Below are 27764 nucleotides of genomic sequence, written 5' to 3'. Positions count from 1 at the left end.
ATGACGCTCCAAGCCGCTCGAACAGCCTTCCAGAGGATCTGAGAGGAGCTGAAAATACTGATATTTTAATATATAATAGATATAAATCTATCTGTTTAGTCTGGCTTTCATGTAGTGCTTTACAATTTTAGTGGTTTTATTATTTACGCTATTTTATACTCTATTTTCTCATTTTGTTTTATCAACATTTTACTACTTTGAGTAACTGTTGATCATTATGACATTTGTCAATTTATTTGTCAGTCGCTTGTAAAGCACTTTGATTATATTATAATTTATATATTGTATTGATTATATTGCCATTGAATACTCAAAACTAGTTGTTTCTGGTAAGTCCTTCTTTTATGGTTGGTGTTGCTGCAAATGGTCCGCAGTACAGATGTTGTGTAGTTCAGAGAAACGATACCCCGTACAACATGAAAAGCTGATTTTCTTTTCCTGCATGAAGCGTCTGTGGTCCATTCTTTTTCAAGCTAAGACAAGATATTTTTCGATCATTAGCCTGTGTTTGTTGTGACTGCATTGGGATAGACCTGCTGTGCATAATGTGAAAAATCTGTAGCGTGACACACAAGTGTGCGTGTGTCGGGTTAGAGAGAGAGGCCAGTGTGCTGTGTGGATTCTGTTGCAGGGCGTAGTTGTTGTTGTTGCATGGTTGTGTGTGAGAGGCCTTATTGTTTATGATATTAGCCTTGGTGATATGTGTGCAGTGTGTGTATATCCTAGTTGATTGCCTTCCATCCATGAAATCGTGTAGGATATATTGCGTCTGTGTAAGACTTCAGCACACTGGAACACCAGATAGATGGGAGACCCCCGATTACCACCCAGTATTTCATACACTGTTAAGTTATTTCATGTGTGTGTGCTCTTGTACAAGCCTTATGTCTTTATGAGGACCATGTTTTAGAGAGAGTGAGGACATTTGAGAAGTGACAACAATTTTTATGGCACTTCCTTAAAAGGCAGTTCTAGGCTTAAGACTTTTCATGTTTAAGGTTAAGATTAGGCATTATAGTTAAAGTGAGATTATATCTTTCTCTTACAAATTAAATGTTGAATGCATGAGCAATACAGTTCATCATTAATCTATTCAATACTCAGGGATTTTGCTAATACAGCCAACAGGCAACAGTTTCGTAATTTCACTTTAAGGTTAGAGTTAAGGTTAGGCGAATGCATTATGTACTATGGGTCCACACATGTATACAGCTGGAAATACACATGTTCAAAGCTCATTACAGTCAGCAACAATCTGTGAGGCCCAAACTGTAAATCATTTTTCTGTTTTGACAAAAAAGTGTTTTCCTACAGAGCAATTTTGACTTTGCAAACATTTGCATAATCTATTTGAAAACTGATGGATGGATGAACCATAGCTGATTTTCATCTCAACTGGAGCCTAGAGGTGTTGTCTCATTACAATCTATGATAAGGGGACATCTTATGGATGCCTTTGTACAACAGTGACCCCTTCAGGAGACCAGAGGAGATAATTGTACATATCAGCTGTACGAAGGGACAGACATGCAAAGAAATTAATTCTATAATATACAGTAGGTGTGACGCTGATGTGGCCGAATGAATTGAGATCATGTAGACTTAATTTTGTTATATTACAGTGTTGGAATTCTTGTGTATATGTCTTTTCCCTCTTTGCCCCCATGACATAGAAATATAACTGTAATCCTGCCTCTTGTTAGTGTTTTTATTTGCAAATGAGTACTTGATAGAAAAAACTCAAGCTGATGTTTTAGTAGATTGATACTCTTTTGATGCATATATTATGAAAATGAACTGTATTTCCAACTGTGTTTGGTTCTGTTTTACACACACACAGAAATGGTGCCCATTCCTAAATATGCATGAAGATCAATGAAATGAAAAGTTTGTGGTGGCAACAAGTTAACAAGTCTGTGGTGTTTGCTTCTGTTTCCTCGTCCAGATTTGTCTCTTTCCAGCCAAGAAAAGAAGAGATTTTGTAAAACAGGTCTGTGATGTCAATAGAAAGTATAGAAACGTTGAAATAAGTGATAACTGCAGTGCCAACATTCAGTCCTCTGAACAGTGACAGATGTATAGATCATGTATGTATGACAATGTGTTTCTGAAGTGCACTTTGTCGCTTAAAACCAAAGCTACCATTTATCATCTTTGGTGTATTAATCACTCCTTTCTTTTAGAGTGTCACTTTCCAACTCGTGGCAGAGAAATCACAGCCTTGTTAATCTCAGGTGCAGTAGGTAGAATCAAAAATGAAGTCTCTTTTCTTCTACAGTGCGGGCGCCGATGACTCAGTCATTTGTGGCTCCATTACATCCAGGAGACGTTATTGTCTGTGTATCGGGTTCCTTCTAACCGCCGAGGCACTTGGAGCGTCTGAGCTGAATTGGATTTGGCAGCCTTTAATGCCTGTATGAATACCAATTGTGACTAGTTCAACATTTGAATAGTTCTTAATGTGATTCTTTGCACTCTGCCGACCCTGACAGATGGAGAGAGAGAGGGGAACAAAACAGAGAGAGTGGGAGGAGGAGGGATGAAGGAGGGGAAATAAGGGAAAGGAAGTATAAGCAGGAGGGAGGATAATGCAGATTAGAGACTAAATGAGGTTTTATGAGAGGAAATGAGAGGATGTAGGCTGGGTAGGCTGAACGTTAGAGGATGCCCAGCCTTTAGAGAATTATACCTCAATTTAGTGAAGAAAGAAAGTCTTTACATGTGTATTTGCTTATTTGTTGAGGCTTTTAGAAGCATGGAAGCGAGAGTTTCTGTCCAATAAAATGTGATTTCCACTAGAGCTGTAACAATTAATCGATTAGCTGTCAACAATTAAATTAATCGTTAACTATTGTGATAATCAATTCATCCGTTTTACTACATTTTTAAGAAAAATTCTCTGATTCCAGCTTCTTAAATGTGAATATTTTCTGGTTTCTTTACTCCTCTATGACAGTAAACTAAATATCTTTGAGTTGTGGACAAAACAAGACATTTGAGGACGTCATCTTGGGCTTTGGGAAACACTGATGGACATTTTTCGACATTTTCTGACATTTTATAGACCAAAGAACTAATTGATTAATCGATAAAATAATTGACAGATTAATCAACAACGAAAATAATTGTTAGTTGAAGCCTTAATTTCCACTTTCCACTTTCATTCAAATCAGCTTTGCTTCAGAAATTTGGTAACATTTTAAATATTTTTGAGATAATGATCAATATTGATTAATATTGACCCCTGTCACTTCACTTGAAGACGCTCTTGGGGTTTTGTTGTTGATCACGGTAATTGAGTTTACTTGTTTTTCCTGTACATACTTGATCTTCTGTCAGTTCCTCCAGTTTGCTCCAAAAGTCCAAAGACTTCAACGTACCTATAGGTGTGAATGTGTTTGTTTTCTATCTGTATTTTATGCTCTGTAACAGCACGACAATATTTAATTTAAAATGGTATTTTGAAACACATTTCGCCTTTAATAAATATCGCTCCTCCATATTGCGATTTTGATAAAATTTTGATTAATTGTGCAGCCCTAGTTGTCTGCCTTTGGCCCAAGGCATGCTGGGATGAACATCAGCTCCCATATGCTCCTTAATACAATGGGAAACAAATGCATGAATGATCAGCATTTAGCCCTATAAAGAAAGCAATTTTGGAATAAATCTAAATCCACCCTACAACAGAATGTACATTGCTCAGCTTCTGTGATTTCAGACGATAAAGTCATGATTGTCAAAACACAGAAAATTATCCTTTTAAACTAAAAAATTAGAGCAAAACAAGAGATGACAGATTCCTGACACTAATTACTTAAAGACGCAGTAACCGAGGGAGGTTTATTTAAATGTAGGGTTTAGTCAGACGAACGGGAAAATGCACCCATGCATATACAATCACCAGAGCTGCTTTCATACACCATCACTACATCTGCCTCTCTGATGTTCAGCTTATAAAGAAAGTCCACAAAGTAAGCCGGCAATATAGATCTATTTGTAGTGTAGATGTTTTCTTTAAATGTCTCAGTTGGAAGCTGTCGTGCTGTTTGTTCTCCACTAGAGTGCGCTAGTTTCCTTTCCCAGGTTTGGGTTGCAATCAACACTTGAACCACAGGGATGCTCTTGTTGAAAACCTGTTCAGAGATTTCCTGCAGTTTTTGCTTTCAGAGGAGGTGCTCAGTAACTGGTAGCAACGTGCCTGTTTCTCCTCTATAGTGTTATTTTTGAAGAACAGTCCTCGGGGATTGTTGTTCTTCCTCCCAGTATAATGTTCCCTTTGAGCACACTGAGCAGTCGAGGGTAATCTGTATGCATAAACTCGCTGAAGTAAAGTGAGAAAGTCATAAAATGTAAACGAAAACACTGAAAACGAGGCACTAATGTGGCGCTGGGTTATGATATGGTGCATTAGAGATTATGTGGGCTGAGATTTCTTCGTGAATGCAGAGAATTCAAATGAACCGAATGTGCAGTTTCACCGCAGAAAAACAAACAAACTCTGAGCCTCGTCTGTGTTTTTTCTTTAGATTTTTTGACACCCCTGATCTGTCGAATTGGACCGAGTCCAAAAGGAACGAGTCGTTCAGCCTCTGTGAGCTTAGCAAAGAGAGGCGATTTGCTGTCACAGACTGCTAAGCAGTTGCAGCAGTTGATACGTTTGCAATTACTCAGTGCCAAAAGCAGTGGCCGTCTAATTAGCTAAGAGAGGCTGTAAGTCATAGGCCAATGAAATGTGATGGCTCGAGCAGATTTATATCCATCATGTGGAAAATCTTCCCCGTGGGCATCCTGCAGCATCGCTCCATCTCGGCTATAAATGAGGGTCATTTGTTAACAGGAAGTGTGTTCGTAGAGATTGTCTGAGGATGCCGAGGACTTTAGATCAGGTTGATGCATGGACTTCTCGTAGGAAGCTCTTTGTATCTTAAAAAGGGGGTAATGATGTGCTTAGTGCTTTAAAGACTTTCCCATAAACAGGGTATATCCTTCTTAAGGAAATCACCACGTCCAAGTTAACACCAGTTGGTAATGTCTCTTCAATACTGAGGAAAATTCAGCACCCGGGTTATGAATTGCAGTCAGTCTAACTGCAGTTAAGTAGCCCCGTGGTGAAGTATAGCAGGGGAAATAACAGTGGCTGCTTAAGAGAGGCGTTAATATATACCAGCAGTGATGGATAGTCACTGTGGAAAAATGACAGCACTGTGGTCCTTTGGGAAGATGTGCAAGTTTTACCCTTTCTCCCACATAAATACTGGGCATTTGGATAATGTAATACATGGAACGAAATTGAGAGTTTAAAGGGCCAGTGTGTAGCATTTCGAGGGCTCTATTAGCAGAATATAATTTTCATAACTATGTTTTCATTAGTATATAATCACCTGAAACTAAGAATCGTGTTTTTGTTAGCTTAGAATGAGCTTTCTGTTGCTCCTAAAGTAGTGTTATTATGGTAAGGATGGCCTCTGAGCGAGGCAAACGGCTTTACCATGGTTTTGCACCATGCAGCTCACGTCTTGGAAAGGGATGAGTGATACTCAGTCGATTGCAATCTGCAACCACACCACTAGATGCCGCCAAATCCTACACACTGTACCTTTCGACTTGCAGTTAACAGATTTTTATTGATTTTCTTTGGCCATCAGGGGGCAGTGGAAACACGCTGTGAACATTGATATATTATCAGCTTTTTTGTTAATAAGACTTTTTTCTGGTCACCTGATGAATGTACAGTAAGTCGGGGCGGCTGTGGCTCAGAGGGCAGAGCAGGTCGTCCACCAATAGGAAGGTCAGTGGTTTGATCCCCGGCTGCTCCAGGTCACATGTCGATGTTTCCTTGAGCAAGACACTTAACCCCAAATTGCTGCCGAAGGCATTGCCATCGGTGTGTGAATGAGTATTAAGATTAGATCCTGATGGGCAAAGTTGGCACCTTAGCAGCCTCTGCCATCAGTGTGTGAATGGGTGAATGCTGATATGTAGTGTAAAGCGCTTTGAGTGGTCGGAAGACTTTCATTTACCAAGTCCAACATTCACTCTCCTTTTTAACTCTGGCTTTGGTCCTGACGGAAGTATCTGGCTCTTTAGCTGCTAAATGCTCTTCTATGTTTAGCTGCTAGTCTCTAACTTTGTCAGTCTGCTGTTTGGTGCTGGGCAGTGAGTTTTGGAACATTTTCAATGAAAACGGCTGCCTGCTGTGGCTGAAAGTGTTCTAGTAGGAACCATAAATACAAGTCTGAACCTGAAAATGAGTATGATTTGTCCCCTTCAATATCAAATTGGTTTGAAAATTATCCCACCGGCCCAACCCTAGCCATTTGATCCATTGTTGATTGATTATAGCTGCTTTAATAGCCTCATGGAGATCACAGAAGTTTTGTTCAAGTCAATGTATCTGACAGCATCTGCCTTGCTTGCTTTAGATATTCAATATAAAACTTGAAGAAATGTATTTTTTCTCCAACATGAATACGGCACTTTTATATTCCACATCTAACAGAAAAAACATCACGACTGTTCGGAGAAAAGAAGCGCTGCCTTTCCACTAACCACAAGGTTGCTAAACTCTACGTTTAATTAAACAAAATCTACATATTTCTGAAAATGTAAATGTAAAACACTTCTAATGAGGAGTCTAGTTTTGCTCATAGATTTATTCTGTCTGATGCTCATTAAAAGATTGCCCTGAGTCAGGTGGGAGTATTAAACACAGCTGGCCTTCTGTACAGTAATTCATTAATTTCTCATTTTTGAGAGAAAGAAGTGGCGAAATGAAGCACAAAGAGTTTTAATTATGAGGGATTCAAACGTCCTCACTTCCAGGTTGATGCTTCCTATTGCATTCTTGAGGCTGGTTGTATTAATCCATCATGGACAGCAGATGTCCCTGCTAGACTTTTAGATAAAGATTTGTTCTCATTGCTGGTTGCTGATGATTGCATACCTTCTTTTTGTTTCCCTCATCCAAAGAAATGTGTTTTAAATGTGATGAAAACGGTGCTAAAAAGCCATTTTTACAACATATGACTTTGACCTATCGCCTAGTGCATGAACCTGTAATCGTATCCGCTCTGTTGATTTATTTAGTTTTCACAAAATTCAATTTCTCTGCTTTTTTTTAAGTTTAAAAAGTAAAAGCATAAAGACAACCATTTGTCATTGTGGAGCATGTGAGAGCAGCAGCAGTTTCAGAGGAGAGCCGTATTGATTGAATTCCTGCTTTACTTCCATGCAGTTGTTTGTTTCCACCGCACAATTCATCTCAGGCCAAAAAGAAGAAAAAAAGTGTTGTTATTCAACCCACACAACAATAATGTAATATAGTGGAATAGATCGCAGAAAATCAACATCCCGGCCGCTTCCTTATCCTTGTCTCCGTAGCAACACAATCCCCTTTGCAAGTAAGATGAGATGCACCTTTTTCTCGAGTGTGCCCAGAGGTTCTTGAGGGAGAGGAATATTATTGTTATGCCACAGTCACTGTATGCACATATGGGGTAAGATAATAACCAGACAGTATTACGGTGGGTCGGCTCGCTGCCAGCTCCCTTCTTGAAAGGATCTATCACCGCTTTATAGAGCGAACCACACACAAACACCTTCAAGGTCACAGACAGCACTTGATTTCAGACTTTGGTCCTTTTTCAAACGTTGGATTGGCAGAAAGTAAAGTGTGTGTGTGCCATGAGTGAATTTGAATTAAATTATTCCCAGCATAAAATCTAAATAAATTGAAGCACTTTTGAAGAATAGTAAGTACCAGAAATACATTTGGATGACAACTCATTTGGTATTCATGCTTGCGATATGGATGGCAACGTCAAGTCAGCCTGAAGTATCTCAACAACTGTTGGATGGATTGACATTAAATTCAGATCAGACATTAATATCCCCCTCATGATGAATAGTAATAACTTTGGTGATCTTCCGACTTCATTGAGCGCCATCATCAGGTCAAAATCTTTGACCAAATACCTGTAAAACTAATGACATTCCCATCAGCCTCAGCTCGGCCGGCAATCCCGGCCGATATTACTGTCTTTAAGGGGCTGTAGCGGGCTCGGTTTTAAAGCTAGAGTTAAGATATTGGTATCATATGAATCTAGACGACTAATGACTCCATTAGTACCAACCATGTCATGCTAGCGTATTGGGAAGGAGGATAAATAACGCTACAAAGTTAGGCTACATTTTGGTGAGGAAAAACTGGCATGGCCATTTTCAAAGGGGTCCCTTGACCTCTGACCTCAAGATATGTGAATGAAAATGGGTTCTATGGGTACCCACGAGTCTCCCCTTTACAGACATGCCCACTTTATGATAATCACATGCAGTTTGGAGCAAGTCATAGTTAAGTCAGCACACTGATGCACTGACAGCTGTTGTTGCCTGTTGAGCTGCAGTTCGCCATGTTATGATTAGAGCATATTTTTTTATGCTAAATGCAGTACCTGTGAGGGTTTCTGGACAATATTTGTCGTTTTTTTGTGTTGTTAATTGATTTCCAATACTAAATATATACATACATTTGCATGAAACAAGCATATTTGCCCACTCCCATGTTGATAATAGTATTAAATACTTGACAAATCTCCCTTTAAGGCACATTTTGAACAGATAAAAAATGTTTCAATTTTTCAATCAATTGACAGCCCTAATTTATATCATATTTAAATATAGACTACACCTATTTTTTCACATACTTGTGTATATAACTGTCTTGTATATTTTTGATAGCACTACTTCTATTATAATGTTCTAAGATAGAAGATATAAACTATAAGGCGCCTAACAAAAACACAATGTTTATTACAGATGTATGACAATAACAACTTGACACACAGTACTGAGCTGCATCTCAAATTAATCTTCAGGTTCTCAGCTTTCAGATGATGTACTCCACTTCTATGTAACATCTTCTGTTGACCTGCTATCTCCCCCTAAAGACCCCCTGTCCCTACTAAAAAAAAAGACAAAAAATGTATTGTATTAGTACATTTAGATATAGATGGAACATTTTGTTTGACTTAGATAATCAGCTCAGAAATATTTAGTTTGTAAATGTTGATTTATGACAATAAAATGTGGTCAAATTAACAAATAAATGAATCTTGAGAGGAAGAACTCCAGAATCCAAACAGATTTTTCTAAAGCAATATCTACATTAGGGGTAAATGTGATCATAATTAATCCTAATAGAGTACTTTACAGTAGTTTTGCAAAATCATGGCTTATTTTCCCCTCATTTTCTGTTTAATGCATCCTATTTTTGTTGATATGTGATCCCCACTCCACTGCTGTGTGTTAGAGATGCTGTATAGTCCGGTCCACCCCTCCCCAGTCTCTGAGTAATGGTATGATCCATCCTCTGCTGGAGCAGCAGCTCAGTCTGAAGGGCTAATTTATCTCTGCTGCTCACAAAGTATCAGAGCACCGCTGAAGACTCTGTAGCACCTGAACCTGAACCTGAACCAGGACCTGGACGAGAGCAAAGCTGGACCCTTATTATACCATGACCATGTACAAGGGGAAGCGTCGCAACCACCGATGTAAGTTTACTCAGCATCATTATAGGGAAACATGATGATAATAATATAATAATGCTGATGATGCTCGATACAAGTTGCAAATATTGATTCATTCAAGATGCATTTTATTCCCTTTAATCTGGGCTGCAGGCCTGTTTAAGTTGCATGCAAAGTTAAATGTAAAAACCGCCCCTATCTGTTGTCTTTTGTCTGTAATATAATATTATTTTAATCTTGCAAAGTGACCTTCTGCGCACTGTTTGCATGCATGAAGCTATATTAGTTTGTAAAAGGCATCCTTTGCAGCTGCTCTGTTTGTCTGTTGTGTGATATATATTCATTCTGTGGCAAGTTTGCATACATTACCACGAGATGCGTCGACTCATCGAGGTTATAAGGTCGCAATGAAAACAGTCAGTTCTGTTAGAATACAGCATCTTATAATTAGAAAATGTCAATTACAGTAGACAGGAATTGTGCTCCCAAAGTGATGGTTCATGTGCAACTTGTCCTGCTGGTGCTTTAAAGCACCAGCAGGACAAGTTGCAGTTAATTAACTGTACAAACACATATGCTTCTGTAGTGAATACACACAGTTGGGTCTCCATTAATGAGTCCACTCATATGGTGAGAAGGTAACTGTTTGCAGGGCTGGCTCTAGCCCTTTTGGTACCTGAGATGAAATCTGGATTTTGAGCCCCTCCTAGCATCGTAAGCCACAACACACATCAGACATCACAATGGTTTTAAGACAAAAATTATGGTTTTTATTTTCATAAATAACTGTATTTATTAAAATATAAATAAACACTTGGTGCCTGATATTGTTGGCTTAAAAGTGTTTAGTCAGTTTCACCACAATTTACACTTTTATTAACAAATAAGTGCGGCCATGCAGATAAAAAAGTGTGAGAAAGAGAGTTACAGGGTTGAAAAGTGTATTTATTTATTTGTCCATTGCTACCTCAATGCAAAAAATGAGGAAGGGCACCCACTGGCATTTTTTTTTAAATTATTATTATTTTTATTTTAGAGGGCGACCATTGCCCCCCAGAAGGTGGCGCCCTAGGCAACCCCCTATATGGCCTATATGTCTTGAGCAGGCCCTGAATGTGTGAATGTTTGTGCTGATGTAAAGTATGAAGTCTAAACCCATGGAGCAATGATTGTCTTGGAAGCCCGTTGAGTGGGGTAAGAAGTAGTCAATTTATTAGTTGACGAAAGAAAAACTTTTATTTATTTTTTCAGGCAAAAATGTCGATCATCACCTAGTTGAAGCTTCTCAACTGTGAGATTTTACAGAAGAGAATTTATGGATTGTGAGTCAGACATAACAAGCACTTTGAAGATGTCACCTTGCCTGCAACCAACATTTATTTTCATTGTCGATAAATCTGTTGATTATTTTCTCAATTATTATTAAATGTCAGAAAATGGTGAAAATGTGAATCAGTGTTTTTCCCAAAGCCAAAGATGACGTCCTCAAATGTCTTGTTTTGTCCACAACTGAAGGATATTCAGTTTACTGTCATAGAGGAGGAAAGCAACCACAAAATATTCACATTTAACAAGCTGGAATCAGACTTTCTCCTAAAAAATGACTCAAACCGATTAATCGATTATCAAAATAGTTGGTGATTAAATTAATAGTTGACAATTCTTTGCAGCTCCCTGGTCTTAAGGCAGTTTGTGACTGTGAAAAATTGGGATTTTTTAATATTATCTGACATTTTATGGACCAAATGATGATATTGTTAATCAATGAATTGATTAAATAGCCAGGAGATTAATTGAAAATGAAATTGTTTGATGCAGCTCTATAACTTTATAACAGGGATGGTATGCTTCCAGGATGCAAGTCTGTTGCGCATGCTCTGATAAGCTCTGATAATTAAAGCATATGGATATTGCTGTTCACTAATTACCAGTTAGATAAATTGTTGGCACAATATTCCACAAGTGCACACACTGTACAGTCAGGTAAACCTGGCTGTAGAGTAAAGCAGCAATGATTAATCAATTAGTTGTCAACTATTAAAGTAATCTGCAACTATTTTGACAATCGATTAATTGGGTTGAGTCAAAATTCTCTGATTTCAGCTTCTTAAATGTGAATATTTTCTGGTTTCTTTACTCCTCTATGACAGTAAACTGAATATCTTTGAGTTGTGAACAAAACAAGATATTTGAGGACGTCATCTTGGGCTTTGGGAAACACTGATCAACATTTTATAGACCAAACAACTAATCGATTAATCAAGAAAATAATCAACAGATTCATCGACAGTGAAAATAATCGTTATTTGCAGCCCTGCTGTAGAGTGAGATACAGGTTTTGAAGAGCTGGTTTGTGGTCTATGACTTGATTTTCTTCTCCTCTGTGCACTGCATATAGGCCACAAATAGGCCGCACTGCATAACTTTCTGGATGCACAGCTTGTTATATAGACGAGGTGGGAGGAAACCCAAATGTGGACGCCAAGCACAGAAGAGTCAGTGTCGAAGGTGTGAGTGACATATAACTGTGAAGAGGTTTGCGTGGGTGTGACTTCTCTCTTATTTTGAAATGTGCTGCAGGGATTAAAAAATGCAACACATGAAAAGCATTTTACAAATAGTGGTTGCTTCTTAATTAGGAAGTAATCATCTAGTATGTTGTAATGAATGTGCTGTGTAGAACGCATCCTTGTTCATTTAATACAAAGGCTGTCAATCAACTAAAATATTTAATCACAATTAATTGCAAATTAATTGCACATTTTTTATCTGGTCAAAATGTACCTTAAAGGGAGATTTGTCAAGTATTTAATAATCTTATCAACATGGGAGTGGGTAAGGGTGCTTGCTTTATGCAAATGCATGTAATTATTTATTATTGGAAAGCAATTAATAACACAAAACACTGACAGATATTGTCCAGAAACCCTCACAGGTACTGCATTTAGCATAAAAATATGCTCAAATCATAACATGGCAAACTGCAGCCCAACAGGCAACAATAGCTGTCAGTGTGTCAGTGTGCTGACTTGACTATGACTTGCCCCAAACTGCATGTGATTATCATAAAGTGGGCATGTCTGTAAAGGGGAGAGTCGTGGGTACCCATAGAACCCATTTTCATTCACATATCTTGAGGTCAGGGGTCAAGGGGACCATTTGAAAATGGCCATGCCAGTTTTTGATCCCCAAAATTTAGCGTAAGTTTGGAGCGTTATTTAGTCTCCCTCTTGACAAGCTAATATGACATGGTTGGTACCAATGGATTCTTTAGGTTTTATAGTTTCATATGATACCAGTATCTTGACTCTAGCTTTAAAGCTGAGCCAGCTACAACCTAAAAATCTCAAGTTGCATTAATGCATTGAAGAAATTAGTGGCGTTAAAATGAATTTGCGTGAACACGGTATTATCGTGTTAACTTTGACAGCCCTAGTTAATACCCATGGGCATCTTTTGTGCCGCTTGCTTTGTTCTTGTAATCAGAAGGTGAACTCTGAGCGTGTTTATGGTGTCGCCTATTGTGATTAATTTAGTTCGGAAAAGAGAGCCTCTTTCCTTGGGAGCATGAGCTCGAGTGTTTGACTTGAAGTCCATAAATATTTAAGATTTTGCAGCTCAGGAATCGTTGGAGATCAAATGGGGTTCCAGCCGTCTGCTCCGCTGGGGTTTGTTCAGTGTGTTTTCCATCCGTGTGTGTACAGTACACGATTTCATCTTCAAGCACAGGACGACTTTGATGCCTGATGCGTGCAAATGAAAATTGATCATACAAAGAAACTTCCTTCCAGACACGCGGCTCTTTAGACTTGCCGCTTTTTTTTTTCCCTACATCTGGGCCTTCTTGTTTCAGTTGCAATTTGTGTGGTGATGGAACGCTGCAGCGCATGACAAATGAATGTGCCTCTCTGTGCCGCAGATGTTCGTTTTTGTGGCTGTTTGTGTGCTGCTGATGTTGGAAGGAGACGGGGGGGCACAAGGGGCAGGCTGTTACATCTTCTGTCAGATGTCCTCCATGTATCTCGAGCCATGTGTCAAGGGCAGTCGTGCTTTTATGTGTGTGAGAGTGTTTTTCTGCCTTCCAGACTAGTAGACTTCTTTTCAGCTTAGCTCCATTTTGCCCCAAATTTCAGTTTGCGTGTCCATGGGAAGGAATACAAATCATGTGCAACACAATCCTTGGTGGAGCTGTTGGGAGTCTCTGCTTCTCTTGAATAAATCACAAGCAATTACAGAATATAATCCGTTCCAGATACTTAAAGTTGATGCAGTCGCTACAGTTTCACCAGCTGTGGTTGCATGTTTTTCTTTTTTTTGTGTGACCTGGACAAGCAGCAACATCACACTCCACTCTGTCCTGGAAAATGTGATTTTATCTGTCAGAAAGGACCTAATGAGACTCCTCGATCGATGCTCGATGATGAAATAATGTGACAGAGTTGTCACAAGATGTCGCTCCCCAGAGTCCTCGTCTCTCTCCCACCAGCAGCAGCAGCTCCACGGTTTGGACCATCGCCAGGAGAAGCGCCAATCAGTGTGACATAAAGACAAGCATTCAGCGACACACACACACACACACGTACGAGCGCTGATGCACGGAGGAAAAACACCGGCATTCGCAAGCAAATGACACCTTATTATCTATATTCCTGTGCGCAATGAGCTTTTGGGGGAAAAACATGTTGCAAAATGGCAGATTTTTTGTTTTTGTCTTATCGTGAAGAAGCAGAATATTTTAGAGCAACAGGCTCTGGTGAATGGCGTGTATTAATATTGGATCTAGTGCACCGTCGACAGATACGACTGCAGCCGTGGAGCAGTTTGAGGGCGGTGGAATTAAGGTCTGTCAAGTGTCACAGCAAGCACACTGAAATAATTAGATAAGTTGTAACATCTCACTCTTGTCTCATGTCTCTGGCTCACTATCTCATGCACACCTTCTGTACGCAGGGACGTGTGACATGGCATCTGAAAGGCGAGCGCACAATTGCATCATGTTTTATAGGCCGGCAATACGCCTGTCAAATTTATCTCAATCAGTAATTCTCTTTATGTCCTGGTTTAAATGAAATATAAATGTCTTAAGCAGCATGGTGTCTGAGCAGCTCAGAGATTTTGTAGATTCATCGCTAAAGAGGCATAAAGGGGCCTATTTTTATTAGTAAGGAAAGTCAATGCTGATAACCTGATTATTAGGCCTTTACACACTGGCAGAGTTTTTTTTCCGCGTGATTAATTCGCATGAAAATGTAGTTTTTACTTTCACACAGAATGCAAATATTACGCACCGAAAAAGCAAACTTTTTTGCCAGAACGAGGTCGATTTTCTGAGCTTTTGCATCACCCAATCACAATGTGCAGATCTGGTTGAGTTGCGCCTAATGTATATTTATGAAACAACAACACGGAGGCTCTGTAGTCTGAACCAAGACGGCAAACTTTATTACCCCTTTTGAACTTGACAAAGGCAGTTCAGATCAGATCCACTCCTTCCATTCTTACTTTTCACAATAAAAGCCCTAAACATATAATATTCGCAGGTGAGTATTTAGCATTTTTCGTGTCATTTATTTGTCACGCTCCCAGTGTGTAAGGCCTTTAGGGGTGTAGATCAGAAGTTTCATCACGACACAATGTCTCATCGATTCTTTGGACGATATGGTATTTGCCGATTATCATAAAGTCTGCCACGATACGATTGTGATCAAATTCAGGGGCCTGCGATCGATATTAGACGATATCATATCCCTATTTAGCACACTCTTTTACATTTATATAAATTCACAAGAAGCAACTATTATATGATTTGACAATATTATTGTCTGGCTCTGTAGGAAGGAGGTGCTCTCGGACGGAAATGGTGACACAAACGTGCCATGGGAATTTCAAAATAAAGGCGCATCTTAAAGGGGAACTTTTTCAACCTGGACCCTATTTTCCCATATAAGTGAGTAATGGGGACAAACATTTTAGAAATTGGTCCAGTATTGAGGAATAACGCTGCAACCGGCAGCCGCGAAACAAACTGTGAGGGCAAGTGAGCAGCGTCAATGTAATGTTACGTCGTAATGTTAAAAGTGTTTGTTTTTGCCACTGACAGGCTCAGATTGTTATTATAAGTGTCTGACAGCATTATGGAAAGGAGCCTACATAGTAATAAAACCTTTTTCTTACCTTTCTCTTGATCTGGTCTGTTTGTTATTGTGTCCGATTCCCACTCAAGGAAAAGTCTCGTTGTGGAAATCTGAACATCTGTATACTCTGAATGAAATAAATACAAGCGGCTATCGAATTCAAAGACCTCAGCCACATTGTGGAAATCATCTAAATATTCAGCCATGACATTGAAACATCTTTTAGATAACACTTAGCTACTCTTTCTGTACTCAAACACAACAAACATTCACATTTCCATCATGGATGTAATCCAAAGTTGTCTTTGGCAACACGTCACCTCGCCAGATTTCAGAACGATGTAATGTTGTCAGACACTTAAAATAACAATCAGAGCCTGTCACAGCAGAAACAAGCACTTTTAGTGGATGTAAAAGACGGTGCCAGCTTTCCCTCAATAGCTCTCGCTCAATACTGGAACAATTTCCAAAATTGTTGTTCCTGTTACTCACTTGGACACAAAGACATGGGGAATTGAGGTCCAGGTTGAAAAATGACAAAGTTACCCTTCAAAGATGATGATATGTATCAATGTTTTCACTTTGCATTGACAGTATTGGATTGTAGATATCTGAATTGATGTATCGTTACATCCCTGCTGATTATCAACGTGATTGTTTCTCAGAGGAAACACTTGTTACTGCGACTGACTGCGAGGTGTTTGTTTTCATGCTTCACTCCCCTAAGTTAAGCTTCTCCACCTCGCCATGTTCAGACGCCCGAATCGTCCGCTTCCTGAAGTGCATCATTGTTGACTTGTGTGAGACGGCTCGCTGGGTTTTACAGGTCACACAGAGGGATGTGATCTCAAACCGATGCCATGCCTTTTATCTGTTCTGCCGGTGCCTGAAGGGGGCCGCGGATTATGAGCTGATCCCCTCGGACTCCGGTCCAGGCACCGAGGCAGAGCAGGCACACTGACGAGGGAGAGATGCTCCGGTTTTGTAATGGGATGTTCACTGAGATGTTGTAGTCACATATCATAAAATGGCTGTTTAGTGAACTCTGGTCTGTATTATAGAGTGGAAGGATGGAAGGCAGATGGGATTTTTAAAGCATCGTTGTCAAACCAGGGAAGAGGATGAGTTTAGAAAAATCTTACAATATAGAAGTAGAAATGAATCTGCAACTATTTTGATCATTTATTTTTAATCAGTTTCATCTTTTAAGCAAAAATGCCCCAAAAAGTCAGTGGTTCCCTCCTCAAAAATGGCAACATTTACTGGTTTTGCTAGTTTTCTATGATGTAAAACTAAATGTCTTTGGGTTTTGTATTGTTGGTTGGACAAAACAAGCAATTTGAAGATGTCAACTTGGGTGTTTGGTTCATATTCAATAGATTACAAATTGGCAGATGACAACAAAAACAATCATTAGTTGAAGCCCTACAACAATGTGCCATTCAGTGTTCATTTTGCTTGCTATTTTAGATTTAGTCTTAGTCTTAAAACGAAAATGCTTATTAGTTTTAGTCACCGAAAAGTCATTTGTTTTTAGTCTTTATTTAGTTTTCTCTCTTAATTTTGTCAGCTATTTTTTTATTTAATCGTAGTCCTGTTTAGGGGTTAAGGTCAGATTATATTGAATATTTCTGTCACTTTAGTCAAACTTATGTCACATAAAATTGTATCTTATCGTGATCTGATGAAAAGGTTGTTTGAGACAGAGAGAGAGAGAGAGAGTGACAGAAAGAGGGGAAGAGAAAGTGGAATGTGACAAAAATTGAGAGATTTTGGTAAAGTTATTATGTTTTAAAACTACATTTTAGTCTTGTCTTTTATCGTCAATGATTTTGCATGTTTAATATCGTCACAGTTAGTGTTTAATGACGTTGGTGCTGTCTTGTCATTGCCTCGTCAAGGTCGTTGATGAACATATTTCGTCATAGTTTTCATTAACGAAATGAACACTGGTGCCATTAAAAACACAAAGAAAGAATTTCAAAAGTTTCTTCACTTCTCTTTACTTTTTTTTTAGTTTGGAAATAATTACTGAATTAATCAATTTCCCAACCGCAGTTTTGTTAATTGCTTAATCATTTAGCAAAACATACCAAACATTTGTTGTTTTGGAGTTGTCAAATATGAGGCTCTTCTCTGTTTTTATTATTGTAAACTGAACCTCATCTCCGGGTTTTGGACTGATCTATTTTGAAGACTTCACCTCTGGGCTTTGGGAACTTGTGATTGACATCTGTGACATGTTACTTCACTTTCTTACAGTCTTTTATAGATGAAACATTATAATGTATTGTCTGAGAGTGAAGTGAATGAAGTGTCTGATTCAGCATGGAGCAAGAAGATCCACTGTGAATCGCTTATTTGATTTTAATTGACTCTGAGATTTTGGGGGAAATCTGTCAATTTAGTTGTCAGTCTGTATCTGCAATATGGCCTCTGTCAGTCCTTGGAGATATATCAGAGAAGCAAAGATGAAAGAAGTATCTTCTGGAGTATTATGATGCCCGGGGCTTCGCATGCAGGTCATGATGTACAGCGTTGGACATTCGATACGACAACTCCTTCATCTCAGACCACCTGTCTTCCTCACAGACCGGTCCAGCTTCTCAAGGTGAAGCCAGATCTGAGACGAGTTTCCCACATCGCTACCTGTCCCTCCTGCACGTCCATCACCTGCTTGATTCAGCTCCTTCACTCCCTTCTTGTGTCTGTGCTTTCGTCGCTCCCGCCGAGGAACAATTTACATGATTAGTTACTTTGTTCAATTAATTAAGCCATTGCGGAGATTGCCGCCAGAGTTCCTCGTTCCACGAGGAGATGATCGGCAGCTCCCTCGGCGTCCCGCTCTTTTATTCTTTCTCTTTCTTTAATGTTTATCTCATCAAATAGACAGTTGGCGTTTGCAAGGAGAAAAAGAATGAAACATTTGCTGGTTCTTAAATAGGAGGATTTTCTGCTTTTCTCTGTTTTATATTATTGTGGATTGAACCGCGTCTCTGGACTGAAGGTTGGACAAAACAGACTATTTTAAAGACTTCTCCTTGGACTTTAAGAACTTGTGATTGGCATTTGTCACTCATGTTTGCAGTCTTTTATAGATTAAACATTACATGAATCATATTTTCCTTTTATAGATTATTCAGTGAAGAGAATAATACTTGGGATGTGGAGTTTATGACGAATATTTGATGGTTGTGCAGTGAAGTAATTCTCTGCATTTAGCAAAGTGAAGTATTTGAACATTATCCATTGCAAACTTCAGATAATAAAATCGAGCTGCTGAGACGCAGCCTTGTTTTGAGAAGAGATATTTGGAGCTCAACAAAAAAAACGCCAGTGTGTTGAAGCTAGTGTCACCTTGAAAGTTGTTTTATACAGCGGCAGCAGCAGAAATGAAAGGCTTGGAATCTTAATTGTCTACCTACTCTTGCAGTACATTATTAAGTGCAACTCATGATGCACAAAATTAACTAACAAAGTAATAATGTGATGGTTCACGTCGCTGTGCCTTTCATAATAACACCTTGAAGTAGGGGTGGATGATGTGGTACAGTATATGTAATATAGAGCTGCAACTAACTGACTGTTCTCTTCATTAATCAATTCATCGTTTTGGCTCTATAAAATGTCATAAATTAGTGAAAAATGCTCATTATGACATCTTCAAATTGCTTGTTTTATCTGACCAACAGTCCAAAACTATATATTTTTATATTTAAAGGGCGGGTCCATCTACGTTCTTTTCCCCTGACGGTGAGGTAAAGCGGTTGTGGACGGGAGCAGCAGAAAAATGTCTTTCAACTACGTAAACAAAAATCAATATCAGTTTAAGTTTACGCTGTATTTAGAATATTTTCACCTCGCCATCAGACATCCCTTTCCGACGGGAAACTGAAGCTATTATCTATTTTCTCTTCGAAGCCACCAGACTACATTCACAAAAACAGTAATTTTACCTCACAGAACACGGAAGTCGTTGGTCTACCGCTGCATCGATCGGATAGTTTGTGTTATTGTGTGACCTTCCGATCTGAACGTGGCGTCCACAGCGGTACATTGCTGAGCTTCCATACCGTGTCTGCTTCTCCAAACTGGGGGGCGTGCCGACCGCCATTTAAGTTACTGTATGTAACGTTAATACACTGACTATAAAGACGTATATACAGTATACTATCAGGTCATGTGGGGGAAAGTTTTAAGAAGGGCTTGGGAAAACTTGCATTTTGATGCTACAACATACATACTTTGAACAAAAGTTGAATGTTCAAATATTGCCAGAAAGCAGTTAATTGCTTCTCATCGATTTGCAACATTGCTCCCTTTGTCTTAATACCTTTACAACCAGAGATATTAAAGCAATACATTGTCTCGTGGTTTATATCATCATAACTTGTAGTCCATTAAATGAAATGGCCCATGTAATGAACCTCTGAATTGTGCCCTACCTTGATGCAAAAGAATTCTATGCGTCTAAAATTTTGAATTCAGACAAAGAAATGTGGAGAGACACTTCACTGCACCTTCACGGTTCTCCTGAAGAGCCACGTTTGATGTTTGATCTTCAAGAAGAGCACCTTTGATATGCAGATAGCCTCTCGGGCGCCTCGCCACTCTTTTTTTTCTCCATGTGGTTATTAGACAACAGCCGTCCACAGCGTTGACCTGCTGTTGTTGAGAGGTGTCAGCAAACAGGCTGTTTTTCTGCCAGTGTTGAGAGGGAAACGTAAATGGCTATTTCAGTTTGAAGGGACCGCAGTGCCACGTGACCTCGATTGAGGGCTACATTGCTACAGAAAAGTAAGAACAAGTTTGATTCAGTCTGGAGCTGGAAGATCTTCTGTGAGCGGTGTATTTGATTGTAATTCACTCTGAGATTTTGGGGAAATCTGTCAATTAAGTTGTCAGTTTATACCTGCAATATGACCTCTATCTTAAATATATATATATCAGAGAAGCAAAGATGAAAGACGTATCTGGAGTTTTATGATGCCCGGGGCCTCGCCTGCAGGTCATGATGCACAGCTCCGGGTATTTAATGCGGCAACTCCTTCACCTCAGAAGACGACCAAGCTGAAGCCAGAGCTGAGACAAGTTTCCCACATCCCCTACCTGTCCCTCCTGCACGTCCATCACCGGCTTGATACAGCTCCTTCACTCCCTTCTTGTCTCTTTGCTTTCGTCGCTCCCGCTGAGGAACAATTTACATGATTAGTTACTTTGTTCAATTAATTAAGCCGTTGGGGAGATTGCCGCCAGAGTTTCTCGTTCCACGAGGAGATGATCGGCAGCTCCCTCCGCGTCCCGCTTTCTTATTCTTTCTCTTGCTTTTTAATGTTTATCTCATCAAATAGACAGTTGCCGTTTGTGTGTTCTTTCATTTCATTGTCCTCGCAAAGAGAAAAAAAGTGACAAATGTGTTGTAGAGCCATCAGCTCTTGTCTGAGGGGAATTTCCGCCTGTTTCTCGAAAAGAAAGGAACACATTTCTCATTTGTTGAAGGTCCTCGCTGATACGTCTGAAAGGGAGTTTATTGCAGTCAGTCAACTGGTCGCTGTGCTGCGCGTCTGAGATATGACTCAAAGGGCGACATAGAAGCTTTTTAAGTAATCAGTGCTTTTGTACTTTGATGGCGACAGGGTGTTTTAGGTTAGCAAGACTGCCCTATAAATTAAATATCACAGGTTTCATCCCTTTGACTTAGCTGCATCACTAAACTTTAAGTGACATTTCTGTTCCAAAATTCTCTTTTAATGAGATCATCAATGCTTCTGAGCATAGAAATGTGGGGCTTCTGGATGATTTAATGATAATATTGGTTTACGCCATGGCCATCAGTTTTTAGGGCTGTCCTTGACCAAAGTAATTCTTAGTCAATTAACACTCAAAACTAACATTTTGTTGACAGTTCTTTAAAAGTTTCTCCACAAAGAATCACACATAAGCACCACTTCAAATCTTGTCTTTACCAGAGATGTGCTCATAAGTTACTTGGAAATAAGTCATTCAGCAAGAAAAAAAAGCATAAAAAACGACTAAAGAAATCTCAGTCGACTAAACTAAAACCCCCGATTACTTGAATAATCGACCAAGAGGGAGCAGTATTTCAGATTTGTTTCTGAGAATGCAGGCTTTTGTAGGAGTGGGGAAAAAATCTCCTATGTATCACGATTTTCAAACATATCACAAGTCAAGTATTTTTACTGTATCAGTTTAGAGATTTTCCAAAGTAAAAGTCCCCTAGAAGTGTATGATTCAACTTTTTCCCATGGTGCAATGTTAAAAAAGTTAACATTGCAATAAATCGTAATATCGAATCGCAATACTTAAAAATCACAATACATATAAAATCGGCACCCAAATATCGTAATAGTATCGAATCGGGCGATAAGCATATCGTCCCAGCCCTATCCGTTTGACATGGCAGATGGCTCTAAATACTCCAATACCCATGAGCCTTAGCCACTGCTGCCATGGCCACTGCTATGGAGAAGAAGCCATTCAGAGGTGCTAGTGAACTCACAACACTTTGACGCAGCAATTGAATCCAAATATGGTGCCATTGTTGCCAAAGTCATCCAGATTTGACCCATTATCTGAAACTAACTTTGAGTTACAGATTTTACCAACATTTTTATCCACTCTAGCTACCACAAGTGAGACATCTCAACAACTATTTAATGGATTGGCAGAAATTTCAGTGCAAACATTGATGGTTCCCAGACAATGTACGCTAATGACTTTGGTGATCCCCTGACTTTTCTTCTAGCAGCATCATCGACAGAAAACTAATGATAGAAAATTAACTTCTGGAATCCTAAATGGCCAAGATATCTTCCAACTCACGATGCAATGTTTTTTCATAATGATGCAGCAGTATCTAAAAAAGTTCTCGTGAGTAAAAAGCACCAATTGTCAATCCTAAAATATTGACTTATTATTCTCTAAAAACATATCATATCTATCAACCAACTCTACACCAGCTAGTAAATGGCATGTTTGTTAGGAAAAGCCTGAATACCCTACCTGTTTATTTTCAGTCCCAGACATATTCAAGTTGATAATGAACCTTTGTGAGTTGTTGTTTTGTCAATTATAGCTTCTGTGCTGCGCCACAGCAGGTGTTCAGACAGGTCATTTGCAGCAGCAGAAACCAACCAAAAATCAGCTGTGTTTTGGTTGCTGTGTTTTCTGTAACTGCTGAGAGAGTTTGACATGCAAATTACTGCTCTTAGTGTGTTTTCAGCCGTATAGTCGGTTTAATTTGGTGTAGCTTTGGTCTAAGGAGCTTGTACCAAATTCCTGCTCTAAATGTAAATGGTATATTTGTTGATGAGCAAAGCAGTTTGAATGTTTTATCTTGATTATGACTGATGAACGTGGCTTAGACGATAGTCTTTATCACCACATTTTAAAGAAAAGTCTGTGCAAAATGAGCTATTTGAATTGAATTGTTGTCATTCCAGAAACACAGAGTTGTAACTGATGAGAACAGCACCTTACAGAAGAAATAGATTTTCAAGAATCTGCCCTTCGGTCCATCCACCAACACTCTGCCTACACTAATACAAAGAGCTTCTTTGGCTGTCGTGATACAATCTATCCGTCAATCCTTCGCTCTGACCTTGTGGTGACCCCTGCTACCTCTGAAGCCTTCAGCGATTAGCTGGTTTTCCCTCCTCTGTGAGCGGAAGAGAAAAGGTAGACGAAGGAGAAGGTAAGATTACAGTCTGATTTGTTGTGGCTTCAGCCGGAGCAGCAGGTTTAGTGGCTGCTCCAGCAGTTCGTTCACATTCCTTCCAGGAATATAAGGTGTCTTCCTGTTCCCTGCGTTCTCACAAGACTCACGTCTCCTTATGTTTTGGGGTCTTGTTGATTTTCACAGGAGTACTTTTCTCATCCCAGTGATTCCCCCGCAATATGTTGCCATATGGCTGAGTTTATAGCCTTGATTTATTCAAAGCCTCAACTCATATTGCTCGGCTGCTATTCATCCCTCGCTAATGAAAGGAGGGGAGGAATGAGACTCGCAAAGCCTTCGTCGTCGGCGCGGGTGTCGGAATAGAAGAAGGCCCCACAGGTGATGCTCGGCACTGAAAAGTCTCATAATGAGCTTCCTCGGTCCACACAGAAAGACACAGGAAGAAGCACGGGACGTGAGAGAAAGTGACGGATGGCGAGGTGGGGCTAGATACGAGGCGAGGGAAGGTGAGGGAAGTGAGAGGAATGAAGACGGAAGAAAGAAGATGTTGAGAGATCGGGTGAGGCCGGGGGCAGAACAGGAAGCATGAGCGAGAGTAGTCGGAGGGAGACAGAGATGTAAGGCAACAAATGAGACCAATAAAACACATGGGCAGGCTGCTTGGAGGAGTCACGGAGCCTTGTTTTCCTGACAGAGGAACACCGGTCTGCCCTCAGTGATTACTTACGCTCTGTGCCTCTGTCTTTCCACCGCAATCTACCTCCAGAACCTTTTCTCCCCCGGTTCCTCAGCCAATAACACTGTTACCTTTTAAATATTTATTCTGGCTTGTGTTTGTTTCAGTATCTATAGGCAGACACCCAGAAAAAAGTCCAGCTCAAACATAACTATAAATAATTTCACGGCTGCAAAAATTCAAATTGCATCATGTGTATGTCTACGCAGCTGCAAGGTCGAGCCCTTTTGTTTTATTCGCTGCCCAGACAGAGCAGTGCAACAGACCTTAAAACCTCCTTCGTTCAGCACCACGGACAGCTCCACCTCATCCCCGTCTGACCCAGCTGCAGATCCAGCAGCAGACTTGGTACGAACCAATGGAAAAGAGGAGAATAAATGAATAAAGCACACAGATTTGGTCCCTGACCCGGGGTGCATCTCATTCATTCCAAACTTCCTTAGACGTCCTTAGAGCTGCTCAGATACAAAGTGTTCTGCTAAAAGCTGCTTCAGAGATAATCCTTAACAGCATCTCTTGCAATTAGTTCCTCTTCGGCCCTTTTCACACAAACTGAAGTGATAAAATGAAAACATGCCACCCATGCTCATAAAATCCCATCTAAAGTAGTGTGCAGCGTTTAGCTTTTTTTGAAGGAGGATGGCTGCCAAGGCTGCTGGTAGCCATTATAATGTGCAACAATGCCTTTTGTTTTTATAAACACTTTTGTCTAAGAAAAACATGTTTCTCCTTTTAGATTAGTGTTGAAACGATGAATACCCACAGTTTGGATGGATTGTTTTAGTCTTTTATCTTTTTAATTAATATCTTTGACAGACAATCATACTGACTGTGTTATAGTATATCACACAGACACAGTCTTCCTTTTAGAGATTTGCCATGCAAAAATTCAAAACGTTTGCTGGTTTCAGCTTCTAACAGATGAAACCAAAATGTAATATCTTATGGATTTCGGTCACATTGTTAGGGACTTGTGTTGGGTATTTTTCACTATTTTCTGACACTATATAGAAAACACATTCTGATACCAACTCGTCACATACTGCCGCTTTGTCACGCCCCTTGGCGTCTATTTACACTTAGGCAACAAAACCATTATAGTTAGGTTCGGGCTTAAAACTACTACGTTTGCAAAATTAAACTGAACGTTGTGAACACGGGAAACGAAATTTACAATTTTGTAAAACAGAGAAATGTGGAGAAAAAAAGAAAAAATTTAGATTTAAGAAGCCGGTAATAGCAAAAATTTGGCTTTCCCATTGGAAGCGGACTTAAATGAATAATAATTAATTTTCTGTCCATCAAATAACAATCAAAAACCTAACTTTTACCATGCTGAAATGTGATATTGATTGCTCCCGTGGACTCTCTTGAACTCTTGACTCAGACTTATCCTGATAGTATCAATCAAAGTGGGCTGAAGCTCTCCTCTGGCGGATGCAACACCTGCCAGCTTTAGGACAGAACAGCCAGGATTTGGCTCAACGGAGAATTGAACCAGATAGTAACACTGTCTGTGGTCAGAATTTTTAGATTGCTTGAACTTTTGGATGCCAATTATATTTAGCCGGATTGATGTGGGCTAATGAAAGGGTTGGCCTTCCTCTCCAAGTAAACCTTCAGGTTAATGAGCAAAATTCTTAATAATTATCTCCTAAATCAGCTTCATGGTCAATCCCAATAAGCACACATACACACTTAAACACTCATTTGGTCATGCAGCACTGCGTGAAAGGTCTGCGTTTTAGCATGTCTGAGTAGGCAGTATACAAACACACCAGGGTTTAATCCTATTTCTCGTGAGAGCAGCCACTGGGAGAAAGAGGCCTGAAGCTTATTTTCACCCCAGTGAAGTTCCACTTGCAGGGACTTATTTGGTATTTGGAGGGGAAGGCGGGGGAGGAACAGTGCGGACGCATACATTATTTAAGCAAATGTGTATTGCTGAAAGGGACAAAATGATAGTGAGAACATGGCTGCATGCAAAAAACAACAACTTGTCAGTAAGTGCCTTTTAAAGTGATCTATGTACCTATGAGGCACTTAGCCGAGGCTAGGTTTGGGTTTCATCTCTCAGGGGCACCTTGTTGACTGGTATATTGTTCTCAGACTATAAATTGGCCCTCCTGAGTACCTCGCTGCATCCAAATCAGGCAGCAACCTCCGGTTCTGAGAAGTGAAGACAATGCTGAAGTGCCTTAAACTTGCATTTTTTCTAACAGCCAGCAGGGGGCGACTCCTCTGGTTGCAAAAAGAAGTCTGATTGTATAGAAGTCTATGAGAAAATGACCCTATTTCTCACTTGATTTATTACCTCAGTAAACATTGTAAACATGAGTTTATGGTCTCAATCGCTAGTTTCAAGTCTTCTTCAATACAGCATGATGTTCATTTAGTAAATGATGGTGCCATTTAGAGTCAAATAGACCATAAAGCAGGGTATGCTTTAAGGCGTGGCTACCTTGTGATTGACAGGTCGCTACCACGGCGTTGTCCGGTCTGGGAGTTGTCCGTGTTTTCGCCTTAGAACTTTAACATTTGGTCACTTGAAATTGTCTTTCGTCTCACTTCTGTTTCCAAAAATCCAAGATGGCAACCAAAGAGTATAGAAACAAAGAGACAAAATTCCGGTGCATTTTTGACGACAGCCGCTGCCGCCATTTTGGACTGAAAACACGTATTACATTTATAATATTTAATTGTTCAACACAGGCCATTTCGGTAGAATATGACAATATAATAGAAATTATTTAGTTTTACTTTTCTACGGCACTTTAGACGGACGTTTTCTGGCGTCTGGTAGTCGCTTTCAGTCCAAAATGACGGAAGCGTAGCTTTGCTGCTGGGCGCTGATGTTACAATGGAACAGACAATTGACTTTCACTTCTTGGCAATATATGTTCTTCGGGTGTACTTAGCTCCACCCTCTCGTATCACTACTGGTTCCAAAAAAAACAAGATGACGACGGCCAAAACCAAGACAAAAAGCTGAACTCAAGGCTTCAAAATTGTGGAAAAAAACACAAAGACAATATATAGAAGAACAGATTATGGGATTTTGCTGACTTTTGGGCAGAAAGTCAAAAGCTTTTTTCTCACTTCAGGTGATCCATATTCTTCAGAATCCCCGGCGCCGTCTTTTTGTTGAGAATATTTGTATAGCTCATACCTGACCTCGGATATGGATGTGAGTGCTACTTTTAATACTAGAGCTCAGTTAAGTTTTATTCTCCTGCACCATCCTCTACTTGACATCATGGATATAGCTTCATGTCCTCATCCATAAAGTTTACTGGACCCTTTTCCCTGCCTATTGAGTGTTTTACTTTTGGACCGGCTGCTTGTTTTGACCCGCTGGCTCCTCTCCCGGAAGCCACTCAGACTGTTAACAAAACACAAGGACCTTGCAACACCCTTGGCAACACACAGATAGCAGATTCTAAATATTCCGAATCGCTGACTGGCCCGGTCACAAAACTTTACACCTGATTTTACACAAAGAACCAACAGCCGGCTATAAATCAAAGCTTCCCGATACATCCGGCTTTTGTTGGAGTTCTTCCTTCGTATGCTGATTCTTTTTCATTGTTTTTCTGCGTTCAAGGATCCTCTCCTGCCTCGCAACAAGAATTTTCATTTTGTAATCTTTCCAGTGCACGGTAGAAAAG

The 27764-nt window shown here is 39.8% G+C and overlaps 1 protein-coding gene across 4 annotated transcripts in view; it reads left to right on the top strand.

Annotated features, from left to right (window-relative positions):
* Nucleotides 1-27764, top strand: part of LOC119480730 (RNA-binding Raly-like protein) — a 114880-nt gene that overhangs the window by 69761 nt on the left and 17355 nt on the right. The window contains exon 1 of one of the 4 annotated variants that reach the window (XM_037757264.1): nucleotides 9398-9551. The exons of the other annotated variants lie outside the window; for them this stretch is intronic. Within the exon in view, the coding sequence (XP_037613192.1) occupies nucleotides 9515-9551 (37 nt within the window). The 5' untranslated portion in view covers nucleotides 9398-9514. Of the gene's footprint in view, nucleotides 1-9397; nucleotides 9552-27764 lie in introns of those variants that run through there. 4 annotated transcript variants of the gene reach the window in all.

This window comes from Sebastes umbrosus, chromosome 21 (genome assembly GCF_015220745.1).
Source record: "Sebastes umbrosus isolate fSebUmb1 chromosome 21, fSebUmb1.pri, whole genome shotgun sequence".
NCBI classification, from domain to species: domain Eukaryota; kingdom Metazoa; phylum Chordata; class Actinopteri; order Perciformes; family Sebastidae; genus Sebastes; species Sebastes umbrosus.
This window is presented reverse-complemented; position numbering and strand designations above follow the sequence as displayed.